General features: G+C 38.4%; 1 protein-coding gene across 7 annotated transcripts in view; it reads right to left on the bottom strand.

Moving 5' to 3' along the window:
* ANKRD28 (ankyrin repeat domain 28) overlaps positions 1 to 23738 on the bottom strand; it is a 221893-nt gene that overhangs the window by 87601 nt on the left and 110554 nt on the right. For all 7 annotated transcript variants that reach the window (XM_010600471.3, XM_010600472.3, XM_023540020.2 and 4 more), the window contains one exon: positions 6636 to 6714. In XM_010600471.3, the coding sequence (XP_010598773.1) occupies positions 6636 to 6714 (79 nt within the window). The remainder of the gene's footprint in view (positions 1 to 6635; positions 6715 to 23738) is intronic.

The raw sequence follows: 23738 nt of genomic DNA, 5'->3' as shown, positions 1-23738 counted from the left end.
TGTTGAATTGGCAAATGTTGTGTTATATACATTTTTACATAACAAAAAATGTTTTTTATGAAGATCAGCATGTGCAATATGGGGAAGAGAGAATTTTTAAGGCAGCGTACCTGAACATCACAAAAAAAGATAATTACTGACATCAAAGTGGCAGGATCAAATAAAGGTGGAGGAAAGAGAGAAGGGCTGCTTTAAAAATAACAGCCACAATTTTGAATATCTTTTATGTGTTAGGTACTTTACTTTTTGTCTTAAGTATATTATTTCATTTAACGATTGCTTCTTCAAGCCCGTAAAATTTATATTATCCTAATTTTTCAGATGAAGAAGCTGAGGCTTAGAGATTGAATAACTTCCCAAAGATCAAAGAGGTAGTTAAGAGGCAGGAGCCAGGACTGAAGCCAAATCTGTCTGGTTACAGAGTCTGTGTCTTTTATACCACCTTCAGTGCAACACAGAACCTGGTTTATTTATTTTTTCATTTGTAAATAGATAACTGGGGTTCTACTTTAGTAGAAATCCAGCCTTGGATTTTACTTCAGCTCATTTTACTCCAAACCCAGTAAAGTTTTTTTTTTTTTTTTAATTTTATATTATTTTTCTTAGAGACCAATTTTCAGTCTGATGAGAAATAATTCTAAAGAAGAGCTTGAGCTGCACTCATAGGAAATAAATTACTTGCTTTCTATTCTCTTTTCCCTCTCACTTACCTGACTGCCTTCCACTCCATACTCCTACACTGCCCCAACCTCTCCTATTCTCACTTCTACTAAAGACTGAGGCCAAAATGTGAACAAATTTCTGAAAAGGAGATAGAGCCTAAACTTTTATTTTGATAATCATAAATTCATTCAGCATGTATTTGCTCAGGGTCTATTATGTGTTCAGCACTGTTCTAAGCACTGGAAATATGTTAGTGAGCAAAGCAGACTAAATCCCTACCATTTTGGAGTTTATATTCTAGTGGGAGACAATGCAAATAAAAGTAAAAGTAAAAATTTTTAAACAGAATGTACCTCAATTCAGACAAAATAGATTTGGCTCTTGAACTACTTCAGCTCTACCTCTAGTAATGATAATATAATATATAAAAAAAAAAAAAACCCAAAAAACAAACCTGTTGCCACTAAGTCAACTCCAACTCCTAGCCACCCTACAGGACAGAGGAGAACTGCCTTGTAGCGTTTTCAAGGAGCAGCTGGTAGATTTGAACTGCCTGCTTTTTGGTTAGCAGCTGAGCTCTTAAGCACTGAGCAACCAGGGCTCCAGTAATGGCAAGCACTATGAAAAAAGACACCACAGGTGAGAAGGACAGGGTAGTGGCAGTAGTAGTGGTCAGGGACAGCCTCACTGATGAGGTAACCTTTGAGCAAGGACCTGAAGAAGGTGAGGGTGTGAGTCATGTGGCTATCTGAGGAAAGAAATTTGAGGCTAAAGAAATAGCAATGCAAAGACCCTCAGATGGGAGGAGGCTAGTGGGGTTAGAGCAGCAAGCAAAAGGGAGAGTGGCTGAAATTGAGGTCAGAAAAAATCTGGAGTAGGACAATGTACGGTCTTGAGGCCAACGTACAGACTGTTTTTTGTTCTGAGAATTGTGAATAATTTAATTCATTTAGAGCTTTATTTTTCTTTGAAAAATGCTATATGACCTGCATTACTCATGAAACTGATAAACAAAACACAATTTTAAAATAGCTTTTCAAAGGCAAGTAGAGAGAGCTCTTTATACATATACTGCAGTTAATTTTATGTATGATTTTTATTTGAATTATTCAAAAGATACTAAGCATTCTCTCAGATGCATATTTCAAAGCTGACATCTGATTCTATCACATTCATAAGGCTTATCTGACAACCGTATTTAAAAAGACCAAGAAGTCAACATTCTACAACTAACTAAAAATCCTTGATATAAACATTCACTTTTTAAAAGGAGATTAAGTGCAACTTTGAGTATTTGAAAAGTTTCTCCTAGGTATGAAAGTTAAAAACGGGGAAAACATCCTCCATGTCAAGTCAGATAAAATAATCTTTTCTATAAAAGTAAATGAACAGAATTATGTGTTAAAAGAAAAAACACAGCAGTAGAGTTCTTAACAAAGTGCTAGACATTAAACTAACTGGAGTTATGTTGTTTATGGCACAGCTATTTCCTAATATAAAAAAAACAAACTGTTTCTTGGACAATGTTTGTGAGGAAAACTCCACACATAAACCTGTACTCTATCAATTCGTATTATTAAAACAGAAGATGGCTTCAATTCAGGCCAAATAGGATCTTTCTCTTGTACTGCCTTAGTTCTTATCTATAGTACATTTCAGCTAGAAATCAGTGAGCTAGCACCCACAGCAGAACAGACATCTTCAGGGAACACATCAGTAGTGAAGTTATTCCTAATGAAACTAATATAAGATTAGTTGGCTATATGTTTAACCACATTTAATTATATATGATCATAAAATTTGTTATGAAAACCAGATTTTTTTTTTAATTTTATGAATTTGTAATAGCAAAATTCTATGAGGACTGCTATTTAGTGGGATCTTCATTTAAATTTCTCTCCTCTCCACCTCCCACCCCTGAAATATGAAGAATGATACGATTCCTCCAATTTCATTAACGCATACAGTTGTGCTATCTGCCAACACAGCTCCAGTCAAACACACGCATCTTTTCCCAATAAACACCACTAAAACAAAACTTTTTCTAAGCTCTGTTTGATTGCCTATTTTAAGACTGTAGGCAGTCTAAACATAATAGGAGGTATTCTACAAGAGACAGTTCTACTATAACTTCATATTGTAAAATCTTAAACAATTTAGAAAAAATTAAAAATAGAGTGCAATTTCAAAAAAAGAATTTTAGTGGCCCTGAAACAGGATTAGATAAAAGATAAAGACAGGGGGTCTTGTGGACATCACCTTCAAAATCTATCCACAGTCAGACCATTTCTCTCCATCTCCACTACTGTACTTTATCTGAGCTTCTACCACCTCCCTCTTTGACTGTAATTCTTTCCTAAGTAACTCTTTGTTCATTGAAGCCTACTATGAATACCCTCCTCCACGCGTCTGTCAGCTTGTCATACTGCGGGGGCTTGTGTGTTGCTGTGATGCTGGAAGCTATGCCTATGTTATTCAAATCCTAGCAGGGTCACCCATGAAGGACAGGTTTCAGTTGAGCTTCCAGACTAAGACAGAAAAGGAAGAAGAACCCGGCAGTCTACTTCTGAGAAGAATTAGCCAGTGAAAACCTTAGGAATAGCAGCGGAACACTGTCAGATACAGTGCCAGAACATGAGCCCCCCATGTTGGAAGACACTCAAAATACAACTGGGGAAGAGCTGCCTCCTCAAAGTAGAGTCAACTTTAATGACGTGGATGGAGTCAAGCTTTCAGGACCTTCATTTGCTGATATGCCACCACTCAAAATGAGAAAAACAGCTACATACATCCATTAATAACTGGAACGTGCAATGTACGAAGTATGAATCTAGGAAAATTGGAAATCATCAAAAATGAAATAGAATGCATAAACATCAATATCCTGGGCATTAGCGAGCTGAAATGGACTGGTATTGGCCATTCTGAATAGGACAATAATATGATCTATTATGCTTGGAATGACAACTTGAAAAGGAACGGCATTGCATTCATCACCAAAAAGAACATTTCAAGATCTATCCTGAAGTACAACGCTGTCAGTGACAGGATAATATTCATATGCCTATAAGAAAGACCAGTTAACATGACTACTATTCAAATTTACGCACCAACCACTAAGGCCAAAGATGAAACAACCGAAGATTTTTACCAGCTTCTGCATCCTGAAATTGATCGAACATGCAAAACAGGATCCACTGATAATTACTGGTCATTGGAATGTGAAAGCTCGAAACAAAGGAGAAGGATTGGTAGTTGGAAAATATGGCCTCAGTGATTAAAATGATGCCGGAGGTCGCGTGACAGAATTCTGCAAGACCAATGACTTCTGCATTGCAAATACCTTTTTTCAACAACGTAACTGGTGACCATACATGTGGACCTCACCAGATAGAATACACAGGAATCAAACCGACTATATCTGTGGAAAGAGACGATGGAAAAGCTCAATATCATCAGTCAGAACAAGGCCAGGGTGTGACTGCAGAACAGATCATTAACTGCTCATATGCCAAGTTCCAGGTGAAACTGAAGAAAATTAGAACAAGTCCACGAAAACCAAAGTAAGACCCTGAGTATATCGCACCTGAATTTAGAGACCATGTCCAGAACAGATTTGATGCATTGAACCCTAATGATCAAAGACCAGATGAGTTGTGGAATGACGCACACAAAGGGCACCACACATGAAGAAAGCAAGAGGTCATTAAAAAGACAGGAAGGAAAGAAAAGACCAAATTGGATGTCAGAAGAGACTCTGAAATTAGCTCTTGAACGTTGAATAGCTAAAGCAAGCAGAAGAAATGATGAAGCCAAAGAGCTAAACAGCATATTTTAAAGGGCAGCTCGAGAAGACAGAGTAAAGTATCAACGACATGTGCAAAAAACCTGTAGATAGAAAACCAAAAGGGAAGAACACTTCCAGCATTTCTCAAGCTGAAAGAACTGGAAGAAAAAATCAAGCCTCGAGTTGCAATACCGAAGGATTTTATAGCAAAAATATTAAATGATGCAAGATGCATCAAAAGACGAGGGAAGAAATACATGGAGTCACTGTACCAAAAAGAACCGGTCGACATTCAATCATTTCAGGACGTAGCATATGATCAGGAATCGATGGTAACAAAGGAAGAGATCCAAGCTGCATTGAAGTCACTGGCAAAAAACAAGGCTCCAGGAATTGACGGAATACTAACTGAGATGTTTCAACCAACAGATGCAGCATTGGAAGTGCTCAGTTGTCTATGCCAAGAAATTTGGAAGATAGCTACCTGGTCAACCAACTGGAAGACATCCATATTTTTGTCTATTTCCAAGAAAGGTGATCCAATCGAATTCAGAAATTATCAAACAATATCATTACTATCACATGCAAGTAAAGTTTTGCTGAAGATAATTCAAAGGTGGCTGCAGCAGTACATCAACAGGTAACTGCCAGAAATTCAAGCCAGATTCAGAAGAGGACGCAGAATCAGGGATATCATTGCTGATATCAGATGGATCTTAACTGAAAGCAGTGAATACCAGAAAGGTGTTTATCTGTGTTTTATTGACTATGCAAAGGCATGAGGCTGTGTGGAAATTACGGAAAACATTGTGAAGGATGGAAATCCCAGAACATTTAACTGTGCTCATGAGGAACATACACATAGACCAAGAGCCAGTTGTTCAAACAGAACAAGAGGATACTGTGTGGTTTAAAGTCAGGAAAGGTGTGCGTCAGGGTTGTATCCTTTCACCATACCTATTCAGTTTGTATGCTGAGCCAAATAATCCGAGAAGCTGGACTATATGAAGGAGAACAGGGCACCTGGATTGGAAGACTCGTTAGAACCTCCGTTATGCAGATGACACAACTTTGTTTGCTGAAAGTGAAGAGGACTTGAAGCATTTACTGATGAAGATCAAAGACCAAAGCCTTCAGTAAGGATTACACCTTCATCATAAAGGAAACAAAAATCGTCACAACTGGACCAGTAAGCAACTGCATGATAAATGGAGAAAAGACTGAAGTTGTCGAGGATTTCATTTTACTTGGCTCCACAATCAACGCCCATGAAAGCAGCGGTTAAGAAATCAAAAGATGCATTGCACTGGGCAAATCTGCTGCAGAGACCTTTTTGAAGTATTAAAAAGCAAAGATGTCACCTTGAAGACTAAGGTGCACATGACCCAAGGCAAAGTTTTTTCAATCACCTCAGATGCATGTAAAACCTGGACAATGAATAAGGAAGATCAAAGAATTGACACGTTTAAATTGTGGTGTTGGTGAAGAATACTGAATATACCATGGACTGCCAAAAGAACAAAAAAATCTGTGTTGGAAAATGTACAACCAGAATGCTCCTTAGAGGCAAGGATAGCAAGACTATGTCTCACATACTTCAGACATGTTATCAGGAGGGATTAGTCCCTGGAGAAGAACATCATGCTTGGTAAATTAGAGGGTGCGAGAAAAAGAGGAAGACCCTCACCAAGATGGACTGACACAGGGGCTGCAACAATGGTCTCAAGCATAACAACGATTGTGAGGATGGCACAGGACCGGACACTGTTTCGTGCTGTCGTACATAGACAGGGTCGCTATGAGTCAGAACCAACTCAACAGCGCCTAACAACAACATGAATACTCTATATAATGCTCATCTCATGCCCAAATCCTGACCTACATTTTTAGTTTTCATAGCACTTATCACCATCTAACATGCTGTAAAATTTACTTGTAGTTATTTTCTATTTCTACTAACTAGAATACAGGGACCACAGTGCAGCTTATCTCTGTTCTCTAGTGTACCCTAAGCACCCTGAACAGTAGCTAGTATATAACACATGATCACTATTTGTAGAATAAATGAATAAGTTTCAGCTTATGAAATAAATATGAAGAACCACATCATACAGTAAATAGTCAATTAATTTTGATAAATATTAATTATGACAAAAACATGCTCTTATTACAGAGCTTACCATACCAGACAAAATAAGCAGTTCAATGATTTCTGCATCTCCAAGATAGGCAGCAGCATGCAACGGGGTTCTCTTTTCATTGTCCTGTGATAACAAGGAGAGATGGAATATAAGTTTTAAAATAATGTTATTTTAATATAGTTTAAATGAAGAAAAAACACTGTTAGCTACCAAGTTACTACTTTTACAACTATGGTCTTGTTTACAAGTCCCATTAATAAAACACAGGGTACTTTCTTCTAGAAGAAAAATCTTTAAAAAAAAAAAAAAAGGCTTTAAAACAGTGGTATAAAGTCCAGCAAAAAATAAAAATCTAAGATGACAAAGAAATAGCTTCTTAGACTGTCTTTGAATGAAGATGCCTATGGTGCTGATATACACAGACAAATTTTTTACCTCATACTATTCATTTTTTGGCCTATATATTTTCATAGTTTTATAGAGTTTTAGAACTGTAAACCTAATTAAATACAATAAACCTTAACCAACCAAAAGATTTGCTTATGAAATGTTTCCAATGGAGTACACCTAATGGCAAAACCAGAAAATATCTCTGGGGGCTTGAAACCCAAAACCAAACCAAATCCACCGCCATCGAGTCGATTCCGACTTATAGCGACCCTATAGGGCAGAGGAGAACTGCCCCATAGTTTCTGAGAAGCAGCTGGTGGATTCGAACTGCCGACCTTTTTGGTTAGCAGCTGAGCTCTTAACCACTGCACCACCAAGGTGCTTAGTCTTACAGCTTTTCTTAAAATTCTTGCCAAGTTTGCTTTCAGCTCCGTAATAGATTCAGGTCTGCTGTAATACCAAAAATACATAATTCTTACAACTCTTCCTCCAGGAAGATAACACTGCATTTAATGTACAGCTTCATTACCTCCTCTCCACAAACAACAGTGTTCTCTAGTTCACAAAGTACAGTCTTAAGGCAGAGGCACATTCAGGGATTTTAAATTCATACTTACATCATATCTAATGCTACAGTTGAGTACTGTTGACTTGGCTGCATCTGAGAAAGCCATTCACTTAGAAATTCTTAATTTGAAATTTACATCCAATTTTGAGTAAGGTTTTTGAGCAGACTGTTAGTTGTTTTCCATTGTATGTTTTCCCCTTTAGCCATGAGAATAAAGTTTTAGCTGGTCATTTAGCCACCCAGTGAGAAAATATATTCTTAGACTCCCTTGCAGTTATGTTACTTGGTGTGGACCAATGGTACATGAACGGAAGTAATGGGCACAATCTTCAGGGTATCTTCAACTTAAAGACAACCTGCTAGAGCTGGACTAATATTTTCCCTCTTCCCACAGGCTGAAAGATAGACGTGAAACTGAGCCAGCAGTTCTAGAATAATATCCTAGAAGACTGTCAAACAACAAGATTGTAAATAATCTTACAGAGCAGAATTGCTATACCAGCCTGGACCATGGACCTCCAAGCTATTAAGAAAAATATACTTCTTATTTAAAATTGTTGTTGGCTGCCATCAAATCAGCCTCTAACTCATGGTAATCCCTAAGCACAATGGAATCACACCACTGTGAACCATATGGTTTTCACTGGCTCATTTTTCAGAAGTAGGTTGCCAGACCTTTTTTCCTAGTTGCACTTAGTCTGGAAGCTCCTCTGAAACCTGTTCAGCATCATGGCAATATGCAAACTTCCACTGACAGACAAGTGGTCGCTGCACCTAAGATGCACTGGCTGGTAATCAAACCCAGGTCTCCCACATGGAAGGCAAGAATCCTACCACGGAAGCACCCACTGCCCCCTCTTACTTAAAATAAGTCCTATATTCTGGGGTCTCCTACCATACGAGAATACTATTAATGCTTTCAAAAAATTAAAAACGAAAATTTTACTTCATTTTGTAATGATTTTCTAGGTTGGAAATCCCTAAAGTGTTCCAAAAAAAGATAGCTGGACCATTGCGAAGAAATTAGAGGGAGGGAAAAAAAACCCTGCTAGACAAGCAATTCTACACCTAGACCAAATATATATCCCAAAAAATTGAAATCAGGGACACAAATAGGTATATGTATACCTATGTTCACAGCGGAAACCCTGGTGGCATAGTGGTTAAGTGCTACGGCTGGTAACCAAAGGGTCAGCAGTTCAAATCCACCAGGCGCTCCCTGGAAACCGTATGGGGCAGTTCCACTCTGTCCTATAGGGTCGCTATGAGTCGGCACCAACTTGACGGCACTGGGTTGGGTTTGGTTTTTATGTTCATGGCAGTATTATTCACACGAGCCAAAAGGCAGAAACAACCCAAGTGTCTATCAACAGATGAATGGATAAACAAATTGCAGTTGTTATGGACTGAACTTATCTGCCCACAACCCCAAATATGTATTGAATTCGTGGCCCTTCTACCTGTGGATGTGATCTTGTTTGAAAATTGGGTTTTCTTTTGTAATGGTAATGAGATCATACCAGTGTAGGGTAGATCCTAAACCCTTTCACTTCTGACACATAAAAAAACCAGGACACACACACACACGAAAAGAGATGTCATGTGAAGATCGTTTACAAGTCAAGAACACCAATGAACCAAGGAAATCCTGGGGCTACCATCAAGGAAGGAATCCACACAGCCCAGACTCTGATTTGGCCTTTAGCCTCCAGAACTGTGAGAGAATTAATTTCTGTTCTTTAAAGCCACCCACTTGTGATATTTGTGTCACAGTAGTATATATATAAAACAGTATATTCAGCCATAAAGAGAAATAAAATTTTGATACATGCTACTACATGGCTGAACCGTGAAAACATGCTAAGTGAAATAAGTCCAGCATAAAAGAACAGATATTGTATTATCCCACATATATGAAATATCTAAATAGTCAAATGCATAGAGACAAAAGTTTCTAGTGGTTACCAGGGGTTAGGAAAAGAGAACAATGGGGAGTTATTACTTAAAAATTTTTAAATTAAAAAAAAAAAAAAATGCAGCTGGATGGCACAAATGGTTAGGTGCTCAACTACTAAAAGTTGGCAGTTGGAACCCACCCAGAGGTGCCTCAGAAGACAGGCCTAGTAATCTGATCACGGCTTTGAAAACCCTATAGAGCAGTTCTGCTCTGCACACACGAGGTCGGCAGGAGTCGGAGTTGACCCAATGGTAACTTACAATAGGCAAAAGAGAGGTTAATTAACCCCCACCCAAAGGCTTAACTATAGCATATAAAGGTATATAATGATGTGTGTAAAAGGTTGGCAGTTCGAATCCACCAGGCGCTCCTTTGAAACTCTATGGGGCAGTTCTACTCTGTCCTATAGGGTCGCTATGAGTCGGAATTGACTCGACGGCACTGGGGGTTTTAATGACGTGTGTAATTATTTCTGGCCTCTTAATATATTCCTTCATATAATTTTAATGTATTTATGATACTGTTTTTGTTTTTTATAATAATGAGAAGTAGACTCCAGAAAAGGGAGGCTGGTCTAGTAGCTATTAATATTGTTTTTAAGTTAAGAGCTCTTGCCTTCCTTACCAAAATTAATTTCCTCAAGACCAAGTTTTTTATTCCAATATATACCTCAGCAAACAATGCCCCGCACAGAAATTTCTCAACCAATAGCAGTTGAAAAGCTGATACAGAACCATTAATATTTCAGGATTTATTTAAAGCTGAGTCCCCAATTTAATAATTTTAACAAAACGATCCTTTTAAAGCTTTCCAGTGTTACTCATTAACACAGCAAACTTCCTAGAGTGTTTAAATAAGATCAGACCTAAGTCAAACTGAGAAACATATCTATTGCACAGGATAAGCCACACACATGTAACTCACACACAAAAGTGAACCATTTACATATGGGAGATGTCTGGAATCCTATGACTCAATATCTTACATCCTATTAATGTATTTTATGACTCATATCAACATAATTCTTCTTCTCTACAAATCAAGTTGAAGAAAAAATGGAACAAAACTGGTTAATTTTAGAAGGAAAAGTGTTACTTTTTTTTTTTTTTTACTACAGTTAAATATTGAAAATTGGGCAGTAAAATATTTTCACTTAAGGTTCCTTCCAGCAAAATTTGTTAAAAAAAAAAAAAAGATCATCCAGGTAATTACATTCCTCTATTTTTTTTTTATGTATGCAGATAAAATGTTAAGTATATTTGTTGAATCACTGTAGGAAGCAAAATGCTAGAAACAGATTACCTTAAATTAGGGAACACAAAGAAGTCCTTAGCCAACCTTCATTTTACTGATTCACAACTAACCAATATTATCTGTTTCCTCAGGAAAACTAAGACTGGTAACTGGGGCACACCATTTATTTTTGACTAGTAGGCTATTACTAATATGTCCACACATTTTTGCTCTCATCACTGGGTATACCAAAAAAACCCACTGCCGTCGAGTCGATTCCAACTCATAGCGACCCCATAGGACAGAGTATCACTGGGTATATGTTTTACCAAAGGTAAGAAGTGTTACCACAACTGTTTGTGCCAATTGTACACCTGCTATTTAAATCATATGATTTTTTAGTGATCAGACTCATGCAACTGAAATGAAAAACAAAAACAAAACAAGCTGTTTCATGACCACTAAATTGAATACTATAAAAAAGATCAAACAAATGCAAGCTCCAAAAAACAAAGTGTTGTTGAGCTGGCTGTGACCAGGACAACTGGAACACTAGGGTAACAGTAAACACATTGGGGGTGGGGGGGGGCGGGGCGCGGGGTTAGCTATGATTGTTTCTTAAGTGTGTGAAGTCTTGCATCACTTGAAAGAAACTCAAAATCAGAGTTACAGATAATGCATTGTGGGTATGATGAATGCAAGAAAGAAAACACTGAATTCCTGTCTTTTTTTTTTTTTTTTAATTATACTTTGGATGAAGGTTTACAGAATAAACTAGTTTCTCATTAAACAGTTACTACACATACTGTTTCATGATATTGGTTAACAACCTCACGACACGTCAACACCCTCCCTTCTCAACCTTGGGCTCCCTAATACCGGCTTTCCTGTTCCCTCCTGCCTTCCAGTCCCTGTCCCTGGGCTGGGTGTGTCCCTTTAGTCTCCTTTTGTTTCATGGGCCTGTTCAATCTTTGGCTGAAGGGTGAACCTCAGGAGTGACTTCATTACTGAGCTGAAAGGGTGTCCGGGGTCCATACTCTCAGGGTTTCTCCAGTCTCTGTCAGGTCAGCAAGTCTGGTCTTTCTTTTTGAGTTAGAGCGTTGTTCTACATTTTTCTCCACCTCTGTCTGGGACCCTCTATTGTGATCCCTGTCAGAGCAGTCAGTGGTGATAGCTGGGCACCATCTCATTGTACTGGACTCAGTCTGTTGGAGGCCGTGGTAGATGTGGTCCATTAGTCCTTTGGACTAATCTTTCCCTTCTGTCTTTAGCTTTCTTCATTCTTCCTTGCTCCCGAAGGGATGAGAGCCTTGGTCCAATTTTTAAAAACTGACTGGCGAATACACATTGTTATAATAAGATGCTTAAAAATATGTGCCACTTATTATGATTCCCTGCTTCGAACTTTGTTTAGTTTACCAACTACCAGTTGTGAACTTAACAGATGAGAGATCTTCTAGTTGTACAACCTTACAACGAAACACTATGTTCCCAATTTAAAATAAGGTGTTCCCTATCAATGGAACAATCTCTAAAGCACAGTGTTAAAAGAAAAATGCAGGGTCACAGCAACTTTATATAAGAAGATCTACACACACTTAGGCTTGAATATGCATAAAGTATCTCCAAAATAATCAAGAAACTGATTAAAATGATTTCCTCTGGGGAAGAAAGCTGACAATGTAAAGTTTCAAGTGTGAGAAGAGTTTCACAATTACTTGTGGCCTTTTGTACGGTCGAGTTCTTACCACGCACATGTTTCAAAAAGTAAAAACAAAACAAAAAATTAAAATAAGTTATTTCAATCAAGTGCAAGGCGTTTTAATAAAAATTCTAAAAACAATTTCCCATACCAGGCATTTCACAAGTACCAGGTGCCATTAAAAAAAAAAAAGTTTCTTAGATGGTAAGTCAGTTTATTATAGAAATCATTACATCTCAATATGGTATTCCAAAATATCCCAACTAGAACTGTCAAATACACCACCAGACACAAATAACTTTTTCAACACATTTGATCACATGGCTTTTGATCACACGCTTTAAATTCATTTTTCTTACAGTTCTTCTGTAAGTGCTCTAAAGATGCTGGGTACATATGATGAGGACTACAAAAAAAAGAGTGTAAGTCTTTCTCTTCTGAGTCTCCCTAAATAAAACAAACAAAAAATAGCTTCACCTTTTATAAGTGATTATCCAGAAAGAGGGAGGGTGAAACACATCAGGAGGATTAAATAAGACTAGTGTTGCTAATCACGTCGAGCTTGGGCCACAGGCATATTCTGGGCTGGTGCATTATGGAAGAATTGCACAGTCAAAACACGAGGAAGTTCCTTTGTGGTAACAAAAGAGCTCTATATTTTGAAGGTAGTTGTCGTTGCGTACCGTCCAGTCATTTCCAGCTCACAACGACCCTATGTCCAAAAGAATGAAACACTGCCCCGTCCAGCACTATCCTCACAATCACTGCTATGTTTGAGCCTATTGTTGCAGCCAACTGTGTCGATCTATCTCTTTGAGGGTCCCCCTCTTTTTTGATGTCACTATACTTTACCAACCATGATATCCTTCTCCATGGACTGGTATGGTACCTCCTGATAACATGTTTAAAGTGTGTAAGATGAGGTCCTGCCATTTTCACTGCTAAGGGGCTTTTTGGCTATACTTCCAAGACAGATTTGTTCGTTCTTTTGACAGTCCATTCAAATATTCTTCACCAACACTATAATTCAAATACATCAATTCTTCTTCAGTCTTCCTTATTCATTGTCCAGCTTTCGCATGCATATGAGACGACTGAAAATACCACGGCTTAGGTTAAGCGCACCTTAGTTCTCAAAGTCACATCTTTGCTTTTCAACACCTTAAAGAGGTCTTTTGCAGCAGATCTGCCCAATGCAATACATCATTTGATTTCTTGACTGCTGCTTCCATGGGTGTTGATTGTGGATCCAAGTAAAATGAAACTCTTGACAACTTCAATCTTTTCTCCATTTATCATGATGTTGTTTATTGATCCAGTTATGAGGATTTCTTTTTTTTATGTTGAGGTATAACCCTTACTGACGGCTGTGGTCTTTGGCCTTCATCAGTAAGTGCTTCAAGTCCTCCTCACTTTCAGCAAGTGAGGTTGTGTCATCTGCATAACGTAGGTTTTTAATGAGTCTTCCTCCAATCCTGATGCCCTGTTCTTCTTCATATAGTCCAGCTTCTTGGATTATTTGGCTCAGCATACAGACTGAATAGGTATGGTGAAAGGATACAACCCTGATGCACACCTTTCCTGACTTTAAACCATGCAATATCCCCTTGTTCTGTTTGAATGACTGCCTCTTGGTCTACATGCAGGTTCTTCATAAGCACAATTAAGTGTTCTGTAATTTCCATTCTTTGCAATGTTATCCATAATTTGTTATGATCCATACAGTCAAATGCCTTTGTGTAGTCAATAAAACACAGGTAAACATCTTTCTGGTATTCTGTGCTTTAGGCCAAGAGCCATCTGACATCAGGAGTGATTATCCCTCAACCCATGTCTTCTTCTGAATCCAGCTTGAATTTCTGGCAGTTCCCTGTCGATGTACTGCTGCAATTGAATTGATTAAAGATAACCGAATTATCTTTAGTAAAATTTTACTTGCCTGTGATATTGTTTGATAATTTCTGCATTCTGTTGGATCACCTTTTTTAGAATGGGCACAAATAAGGATCTCTTCCAGTCGGCTGGCCAGATAGCTGTCTTCCAAACTTCTTGGCATAGATGAGTGAGCACTTCTAGCACTGCGTCTGGTTTGCTGAAAAAGCTCAATTGGTATTCTGTCAATTCCTGAAGCCCTGTTTCATGCCAATGCCTTCAGTGCAGCTTGGACTTCTTCCTTCAGTACCATCAGTTCTTGATCATATGCTACCTCCTGAAATGGTTCAATGTCGACCAATTCTTTTTGGTACAGTTACTCTGTGCATTTCTTCCATCTTCTTTTGACGCTTCCTGCATCGTTCAATATTTTGCTCACAAAATCCTTCAGTATTGCAACTCAAGGTTTGAATTTTTTATTTTTTAATTTCAATTCTTTTAGCTTGGGAAATGCCAAGCGTGTTCTTCCCCTTTGGTTTTCTAACTCCAGATCTTTGCACATGCCATTTTAATACTTTGTCTTCTTGGGTGGCCCTTTGAAATCTTTTGTTCAGCTCTTTTCATCATTCTTCCATTTGCTTTAGCTAGTCTGCATTAAAGAGCAAGTTTCAGAGACTCTTCTGACATCCATTTTGGCCTTTTCTTTCTTTCCTGTCTTTTTAATGACCTTTTACTTTCTTCATGTATGATGTTCTGGTATCATCCCACAAGTCATCCGGACTTTGGTCTTTAGTATTCAACGTGTCAAGTCTATTCTTCAGATGATCTCTAAATTTATATGGGATATACTCAAGATCTTACTTTGGCTCTTGTGGACTTGTTTTAATTTTATTCAGCTTCAACTGGAACTTGCATATGAGCAATGGATGATCTATTCCACAGTTGGCCCTTGGCTTTGTTCTGCTGAAAAAAGGTATTTCAATGTATAGCTCGTTGGTCGTGCAAAATTCTATCATGCGATCTTCCATGTGGTTTCTATCACCAAGGCCATATTCTCCAACTACTGATCCTTCCTCTTTGTTTCCAACCTCCGCATTCTAGTCACCAGTAATTACTAATGCATCTTGACTTCATGTTTGATCAATTTCAGACTGCGGAAGTTGGTAAAAATCTTCAATTTCTTCATCTTTGGCATTAGCAATTGTTATGTAAATTTGACTAGTCATCATATTAACTGGTCTTTCTTGGGGGCATATATATATTATCCTATTATTGACAGTGTTGTACCTCAGGATAAATCTGAAATGTTCTTTTCGACATTGAATTTGATGCCATTCCTCTTCAATTTGTCATCGCATCACAGTAGACCATGTGACTGCCCAATTCAAAATAACAAATACCAGTGCATTTCAGCTCATTAATGCCTAGGATATCGATCTGCAAGTGCTCCATTTCATTTCTGACAACTTCCAATTTTCCTAGATTCACTTTGTACATTCCACTTTCTGATTAATAATGGATGGTTGCAGCTGTTTCTTCTCATTTTGAGTGGTACCACATCAGCATATGAAGGTCCTGAACACTTGACCCAATCTACAGTATTACGGTCGACTCTCCTTTGAGAAGGAAGCTCTTCCCCAGTCATATTTTGAGTGCCTTCCAACCTGAAGGGCTCATTTTCTGGCACTATATCAGACTCCTTTAATGTGCTGTAGATTGTAGAAAACTTCTATCTTGATTTTTTGTGCCCTAGAACAAAGCACATTCTAGAACTGCCCCTGGCAGACCACTGGTGCATAAATGTAATTAAAAACCTGTTACAATCAGAGCTTTGAACTGGTTTGGTCTGATTCGAACCTCTTCTGGGAATTTGCCTTTCCACCTCAGATATTCTCAATCAGAATCTACATTTTAGCAAAATCGCCAGGTGATCTTTAGGTATGATAAATTTTGAGAACCACTGCTCTACTACACTGGCTCTCAGAATTGGTCTCCAACCAGCAGCATTAGCATCTCCAGGGAACTTGTAAGAAATGCAAATTATTAGCAAGGGTTCAAACCAGAATGAACAGGTCCAAAGCCCTGGTTTCAAGATGTATGCTATGCCCACTCCCACCACTACTATTCAAAATTGTTCTGGAAGTCCTAGCCACAGCAATGAGGCTGGGGGTGGGCGGAAGAAAGGTATTCAAATCAGGAAGGATAAAGTAAAACTATCCCTTTTTGTAGACAGCATGAGCCTATACAAAGAAAACCCCAAAGATTCCACAAGAAAGCTATGTGAACTAATAAATAAATTCAGCAAAGTGGCAGGGTACGAGGGCTCAAAACTCAGTTGGGTTTCTATACATCAGCAACGAGCAAGCTGAAAAAGAAATTAAGGGAACATTATCATCACAACAGCATCTAAAAGAATACCTAGAAATAAATTTAACCAGGAGGGTGAAGGCCTTATAAACAGAAAACTATAAAACATTACTAAAAGAAATTAAAGACTTAAAGCACTCAGCTGCCAACCAAAAGGTCTCCATTTTGAATCCACCAGCTCCTCCACGTGAGAAAGATGGGGCTATCTACTTCTGTAAAGATTTACGGCCTCGGAAACCCTATGGGGCAGTTCTACTCTGTCCTATAGGGACACTATGAGTCGGAATTGACTCCACGGCAGTGGGTAAATAAATAGAAGGACATTCTGTGTCCTGGCAGTCCACAATATAGTCAATGTTCTTCACCAACACAGTTGGAAGCAGTCTGAAACAGACAAACCAGATGCTACTTAGAAGAAAGGATGGTGAGACTTCAGCTCACTTACTTTGGGCATGTCATAAAGAAAGACCAATCACTAGAAAAGGACATCAAGTTTGGCAAAATAGAGGGTCAGTGAAAATGAGGGAAAGGCCCTCAATGAGACGGAATGACATAACAGCAGCAACAGTGGACTCAGGCATATCAATGATCATGAAGAGAGAGAACTGTCACACCAAGATGGTGAGAAATGGTGGCAGCAGAGGCAGGAGACCTGCAGGAGATGATGCAGGGGTCCATGGACTGAGAAAGCTGAGAGCCTTCAGACAGGAGGCTTGCTGGTGGAGTGGGTTGCCTCTGGGCACTTGGTGGAGCTAGGTTTGCCAACCCACGGAGTTAGAGTTGAGTGCCTTTGGGCTGAGGCAGAGTGGGGTGCCTCCAGGCACTTATCAGCGGAGCTAAAAGAGCTTTGTAACACTTTCCCAGCAGGGCAGAGGTGTGAACACAGCTGAGAAGGGGCTGTCCTGAAGACCTGTACCCTGGGCATTCCCGAACCTGAACTGTAACCAGTTACTTCCATAATAAACCCCCACAATTGTGAGTATTGTCTGTGAGTTCTAAGTGGCCACTGCAATGATTGAATATTGAATTCAGCAGAGAAGTAGAGAGTGACGTGGGAGGGACAGTTGGTGTCAGAATTGGTAAGAAGATTGGAGGGTGGAGGCATGTGTGACTTCTGCCTCACAGGGATCAGCTTTGGGCTGTTATTCTTGATTCTCCCTCCCTATAGAAGAATTCAGACACCCCTGCCATGCCATTTTTAAGAGGCTATGCTTCTTCTGTTATACGTAAGGTTGCCAACTAACAACAACAAAGTACACAGAAGCAAAAACTGATAGAATTGAAGGGAGAAACAGACAACCCACAATTTTTAGTACAGACTTCAACACTCCTCTCTCAGTGAGTGAGAACAAGCAAGTAGACAAAAATCAGCAGATACAGATGACCTGAACAACACACTCAATAGTCTAGACCTAAATGACATTTATAGAACATTCCAGCTAGCAACAAAAGAATACACATTCTTTCCAACTGCACTTGAAATGTTCACCAAGATACACATTACGGGCCAAAGCAAACCTTACACATTATGAAAACAACATACTTCTATATAACCCACAGGTTAAAGAGAAGTCTCAAGGGCCATTAGAAAATATTTTGAACTGAATGAAAATGAAAATAAAACATCAAATTCATGGAATCCAGTTAAAGCAGTGTTCAGAGAGCAATTTATCTATTAAATGTGTCTATCAGAAAAGAAAGTCTCAAATAATCTAAACTTTTATTTAAGAAACTAGAAAAGACAGTGAAACAACCACAAAGCAAGCAGAAATCACTGAAGATGAACACAGAAAAACAGAAAACTAATGGATCCAAAAGTTGGATCTTTGAAAAGATCAATAAAATTGATAATTCTCTAGCTAGGTAGGCTGTTAACCAAAAGGTCGGCAGTTCAAATCCACCAGCCGCTCCTTGGACACCCTATGGGGCAGTTCCACTCTGTCCTATAGGGTTGCTATGAGTCGGAACCGACTCAATGGCACTTAACAACAACAAGTAGGCCAAAGAAAAACATTTAAGACTCAAATTATCAGTAGCAGGAACGAAAGAGGGGATGTCACCACAAGCGCAAACACATTAAAAAGATAAAAAGAATATTGTGAACAATTCTTTGAATACAAATTTGACTATATAGATGAAAAAAGATTAACTCCTTAAGAGACATAAAAATTACTCAAGGGGGAAAAAAAAGGTAGCCTGAATAATCTTATGCTATTACAGAAATTGAATTCATAGGTAAAAACTTTCTATAGAAAACTCTAAGCCCAGAAAGTTTTACTGGAGAATTCAACCAAACGGTCAAAGAAAAAATATTATCAATTCTACACAATCTCTTCTGGAAACTATAAGTGGAAGGAACACTTTTCACTTTTTGAGGCCAGCATTATCACCCTGATATTAAAACTGAACTAAGAGCTTACAAAAAATCTACAGACCTATATCCCTCGTTAATATACAGGCAGTCGCCAAATTACGAAGAAGTTCCAATCCTAAAACTGTCTTTAAGTCAAACTTGTATGTAAACTGAACAGTTAGGTACAGTTAGTCAAATGTCTGTCTTGGTATATACTACATAGTGTACCTTTCTATATGTAAAAACATTAAACACTTTCAGATACACTAAAGCATCTTTAAGACAATGATACAGCAATAATTTCTTTTTAATTGTACTTTTTTTTTAGATGAAGGTTTACAGAACTAGCTTCTCATTAAACAGCCAGTACACATATTGTTTCATGACATTGGTTAACAGCCCCAGGACATGTCAACAATCTCGCTTCTCGACCTTGGGTTCCCTATTACCAGCTTTCCTGTCCCCTCCTGCCTTCTTGTCTTTGCCCCTGGACTGGTATGCCACTTTAGTCTTGTTTTGTGCTATGGGCCTGTCTAATCTTTGGCTGAAGGGTGAACCTCAGGAGTGGCTTCATTACTGAACTAAAAGGGCATATAGGGGCCATACTCTCAGGGTTTCTCCAGTTTCTGTCAGGCCAGTAAGTCTGGTCTTTTTTTGTGAGTTACATTTTTCTCCAGCTCTGTCCGGGACGCTCTGTTTTGATCCCTGTCAGAGCAGTCAGTGATGGTAGGTGGGCACCATCTAGTCTGGTGGAGGCCATAGTAATTGTGGTCCCTTAGTCCTCTGGACTAATCCTACCCTTGTGTCTTTAGTTTTCTTCATTCTTCCTTGCTCCTGAGGGGGTAATACCAGTGGAGTATCAGAGATGGCTGCTCACAGGCTTTTAAGACCCCAGACGCTACTCACCAAAGCAGAATGTAGAACATTTTCTTTATAAACTATGTTATGCCAATTGAGCTAGATGTTCCCCAAAACCATGGTCCCCACAGCCCTCAGCCCAGTAATTTGGCCCCTCAGGGAGTTTGAATGTGTCTGTGGAGTTTCCATTACCTTGCCTCGGACAAGTTGTGCTGGCTTCCCCAGCACTGTGTACTGACTTACCCTTCACCAAAGTTACCACTTACCTATTGTCTATTTAGTGTTTTTCCATCCCTAACCCTCCTCTCCCTCGTAACCATCAAAGATTGTTTCTTTCTGTGTGCGAACCTTTTTCATAAGTTTTTACAGTAGTGGTCTCATACAATATTTGTCCTTTTGTGATTGACTTATTTCACTCAGCATAATGCCCTTCAGATTCATCCATGTTGTGAGATGCTTTGCAGATTCATCATTGTTCTTTATTGTTGTGTAATCCATCGTGTGTATGTACCATAATTTATCCATTCATCTGTTGATGGGCATCTAGGTTGTTTTCATCTTTTTGCTATTGCAATGAGCATGGGTGTGTGTATGTCTCCTTGTGTGACACTTCTTATTTCTCTAGTATATATTCCTAGGAGTGGGATTGGTAGATCATTTGGTATTTCTATTTCTAGCTTTCTCAGAAGCACCATATTGTTTTTGGACCAGCACTGTTTAAGTGTTCCAAGCTCCCTGCTGACTCTCCAACATTTGTTATTTTCTGTTTTTGTGATTGGTGCCAGTAATACCAGGGTGAGATGGTTCATCTCATTATGGCTTTGATTTGCATTTCTCTAATGGCTAGCGATCGTGAGCATTTTCTCTTGTGTCAGCCGCTTGAATGTCTTTGGTGAAGTGTCTGTTCATTTCCTTTGCCCATTTTTTTCACTGGATTATTTGTCTTTCTGTTGCAGAGGTGTTGATTTTCCTATAGATTTCAGAGATTAGACCTCTGTCGGATTTGTAATAGCCAAAAATTTTTTTCCCAGTCTGTAGGTTCTCTTTTTACTCTTTCGGTGAAGTCTTTTGATGAGCATAAGTGTCTAATTTTTAGAAGATCCCAGTTATCTAGCTTATCTTCTGGAGTTTGCATGTTGTTAGTTATGGTTTATATGCTGTTAATGCCAGGTATTAGGGCCTCTAGCATTGATCCTATTTTTTCTTCTGTGATCTTCATAGTTTTTGGTTTTATATTTAGGTCTTTGATCCATTTTGAATTAGTTTTTGTGCATGGTGTGAGGTATGGGTCCTGTTTCATGTTTTTGCAAATGGACATCCAGTTTTGCCAGCACCAATTGTTAAAAAAGACTGTCTTCCCCATCTGATGGACTTTGGGCTCTTATCGAAGATCAAGTGACTACAGGTGGATGCCTTTACATCTGGGTTCTCAATTCTGTTCAATTAGTCAATGTATCTGTTATTGTACCAGTAGCAGGCTGTTTTGACTACCACAGCTGTATAGTATGTGCTGAGATCAGGTACTATATTCTTCTTCTTCAATAGTTCTTTACTTATCCAGGGCCTCTTTCCTTTCCATATAAAGTTAATGATTAGTTTTTCCACTTCTTTAAAGAATATTTTTGGTATTTGGATGAAGATTGTATTGTATGTGTAAATCATTTTGGGTAGAATTGTCATTTTCACAATGTTGAGTCTATCTATCCATGAGCATGGTATGTTTTTCCATTTATATAGATAGATCTCTTTTGGTTTCTTGCAGTAGTGTTTCGTAGTTTTCTTTGTATAGGTCTTTTACGTCCCTGGTTAGATTTATTCCTAAGTATTTAATTTTTTTACGGGCTATTATAAATGGTATTGTTTTCCTGATTTCCTTTTTGTCACTCGCTTTATTGATGTATAGGAATCAACTGATTTCTGTATGTTTATCTTGTATCCTGCCACTCTGCTGAATCTTTCCATCAGTTCCAGTAGTTTTCTCATGGAGTCTTTTGAGTTTTCTACGTATACCATCATATCATCTGCAAATAGTGACAGTTTTACTTCACTAGCAATTTGGATGCCCTTTATTTCTTTTTCTTGCCTTACTGCTCTAGCTAGGACTTCCAGTACAATGTTAAATAGGAGTGGTGATAAAGGGCATCCTTGTCTTGTTTCTGCCTTTCTCCACTAAGAATGATGTTGGCTGTTGGTTGCGTATAGATATCCTTTATTATGTTATTTCCCTTTGATACCTATTTTATTGAGAGTTTTTATCAGGAATGGGCGGTGGACTTTGTCAAATGCCTTTCCTGCATTGACTGAGATGATCATGTGTTTCTTTTATTTATGTGGTGCATTTACATTGATTGATTTTCTAATGTTGAACCACCCCTGCATACCTGGTATGAATCCTACTTGGTCATGGTGTATTACTGTTTTGATATGCTGCTGCATTCTATTGGCTAGATTTTTGTTGAGAATTTATGCATCTACATTCATGAGGGTTACTGGTCCGTAATTTTTTTTTTTTTTTTTTGTGGTGTCTTTGCCTGGTTTTGGAAACCCTGGTGGCATAGTGGTTAAAAGCTACAGCTGCTAACCAAAAGGCTGGCAGTTCAAATCCACCATGCACTCCTTGAAAACTCTGTGGGGCAGTTCTACTCTGTGCTATAGGGTCACTATGAGTCGGAATCGACTTGAGGGAAACAGGTTTTTGTGTCAAGCTTATGCTGGTTTCACAGAATGAATTCAGAAGTATCACTTCCTTTTCTATGTTCTGAAATAGTTTTTGAGTAGTACTGGTGTAAGCTCTTCTCTGAATGGTAGAATTCTCCAGTGAAGCCCTCTGGGCCAGGGCTTTTTTTTGTTGGGAGTTTTTTTTTTTTTTTTAATTACCTTTTCAATCTCTTCTCTTGTTACAGGGTGTGTTTGTATTTTCAAAGTCATTTTGTGTTAGTTTTGGGTAGTTAGTGTGTTTCTATAAATCTGTCCATTTCCTCTAGGTGTTCAAATTTGTTGGGGTATAGTTTTCCATAATACTCTGTTATGATCCTTTTTATTTCATTGGGTCTGTTGTAATGTCCCCCATTTCATTTCTTATTTGGGTTATTTGTGTCCTCTTCTGTTTTTGCTTTTGTAATTTTGGCCAGTGGTTTGTCGATTTTGTTGATCCTCTCAAAGAACCAACTTTTGGTTTTGTTGATTCCTTCTATTGTTGTTCTATTCTCAGTTTCATTTATTTCTGCTCTGATCTTAATTCTTTCCTTTCTTCTGGTGGCTGTGGGCTTCTTTTGCTGTTCTTCTTCAATTTGAGTCGTGCAGCTCATGTTTTGATTTTGTCCCTTTCTTCTTTTTTGATGTGTGCATCTGTTGCTATAAACTGATCTTTGAGCACTGCCGTTGCTGTATGCCAAAGGTTTTGGTATCATGTTTTCATTTTCATTTGATTCGAGGAATTTTTAAATTCCATCTTTGATTTTTTCTATTACCCAGTAGTTTTAAGCAGGGTGTTATTCAGTTTCCACATAACTGATTTTTTTTTTCCTTTCCCTTTCTTTTGCTAATTTCTACTGCAATGGCATTGTGATTAGAGAATATACTTTGTATTATCTCAATGTTTTGGATTTTGTTGAAGGTTGCTTTGTGGCCTAAGATCTAGTCTATTCTAGAGAATATTCCACGTACATTGAAAAAGAATGTACTTTACAGCTTTTGGGTGGAGTGTTCTATATATGTCTATGAGTTCGAGTTGACCGATTGTGTCCTTTAGATCTTCTGTATCTTTACTGAGTTTCTTTCTAGATTTTCTGTCCTTTACTTAGCGTTGTGTGTTGAAATCCACTATTATTGTGCAACTGTCAATTTC

Source organism: Loxodonta africana, chromosome 27 (genome assembly GCF_030014295.1).
Source record: "Loxodonta africana isolate mLoxAfr1 chromosome 27, mLoxAfr1.hap2, whole genome shotgun sequence".
In the NCBI taxonomy this organism is placed as follows: domain Eukaryota; kingdom Metazoa; phylum Chordata; class Mammalia; order Proboscidea; family Elephantidae; genus Loxodonta; species Loxodonta africana.
The sequence above is the reverse complement of the archived record's forward strand: the minus strand, read 5'-3'. Positions and strand labels throughout refer to the sequence as shown.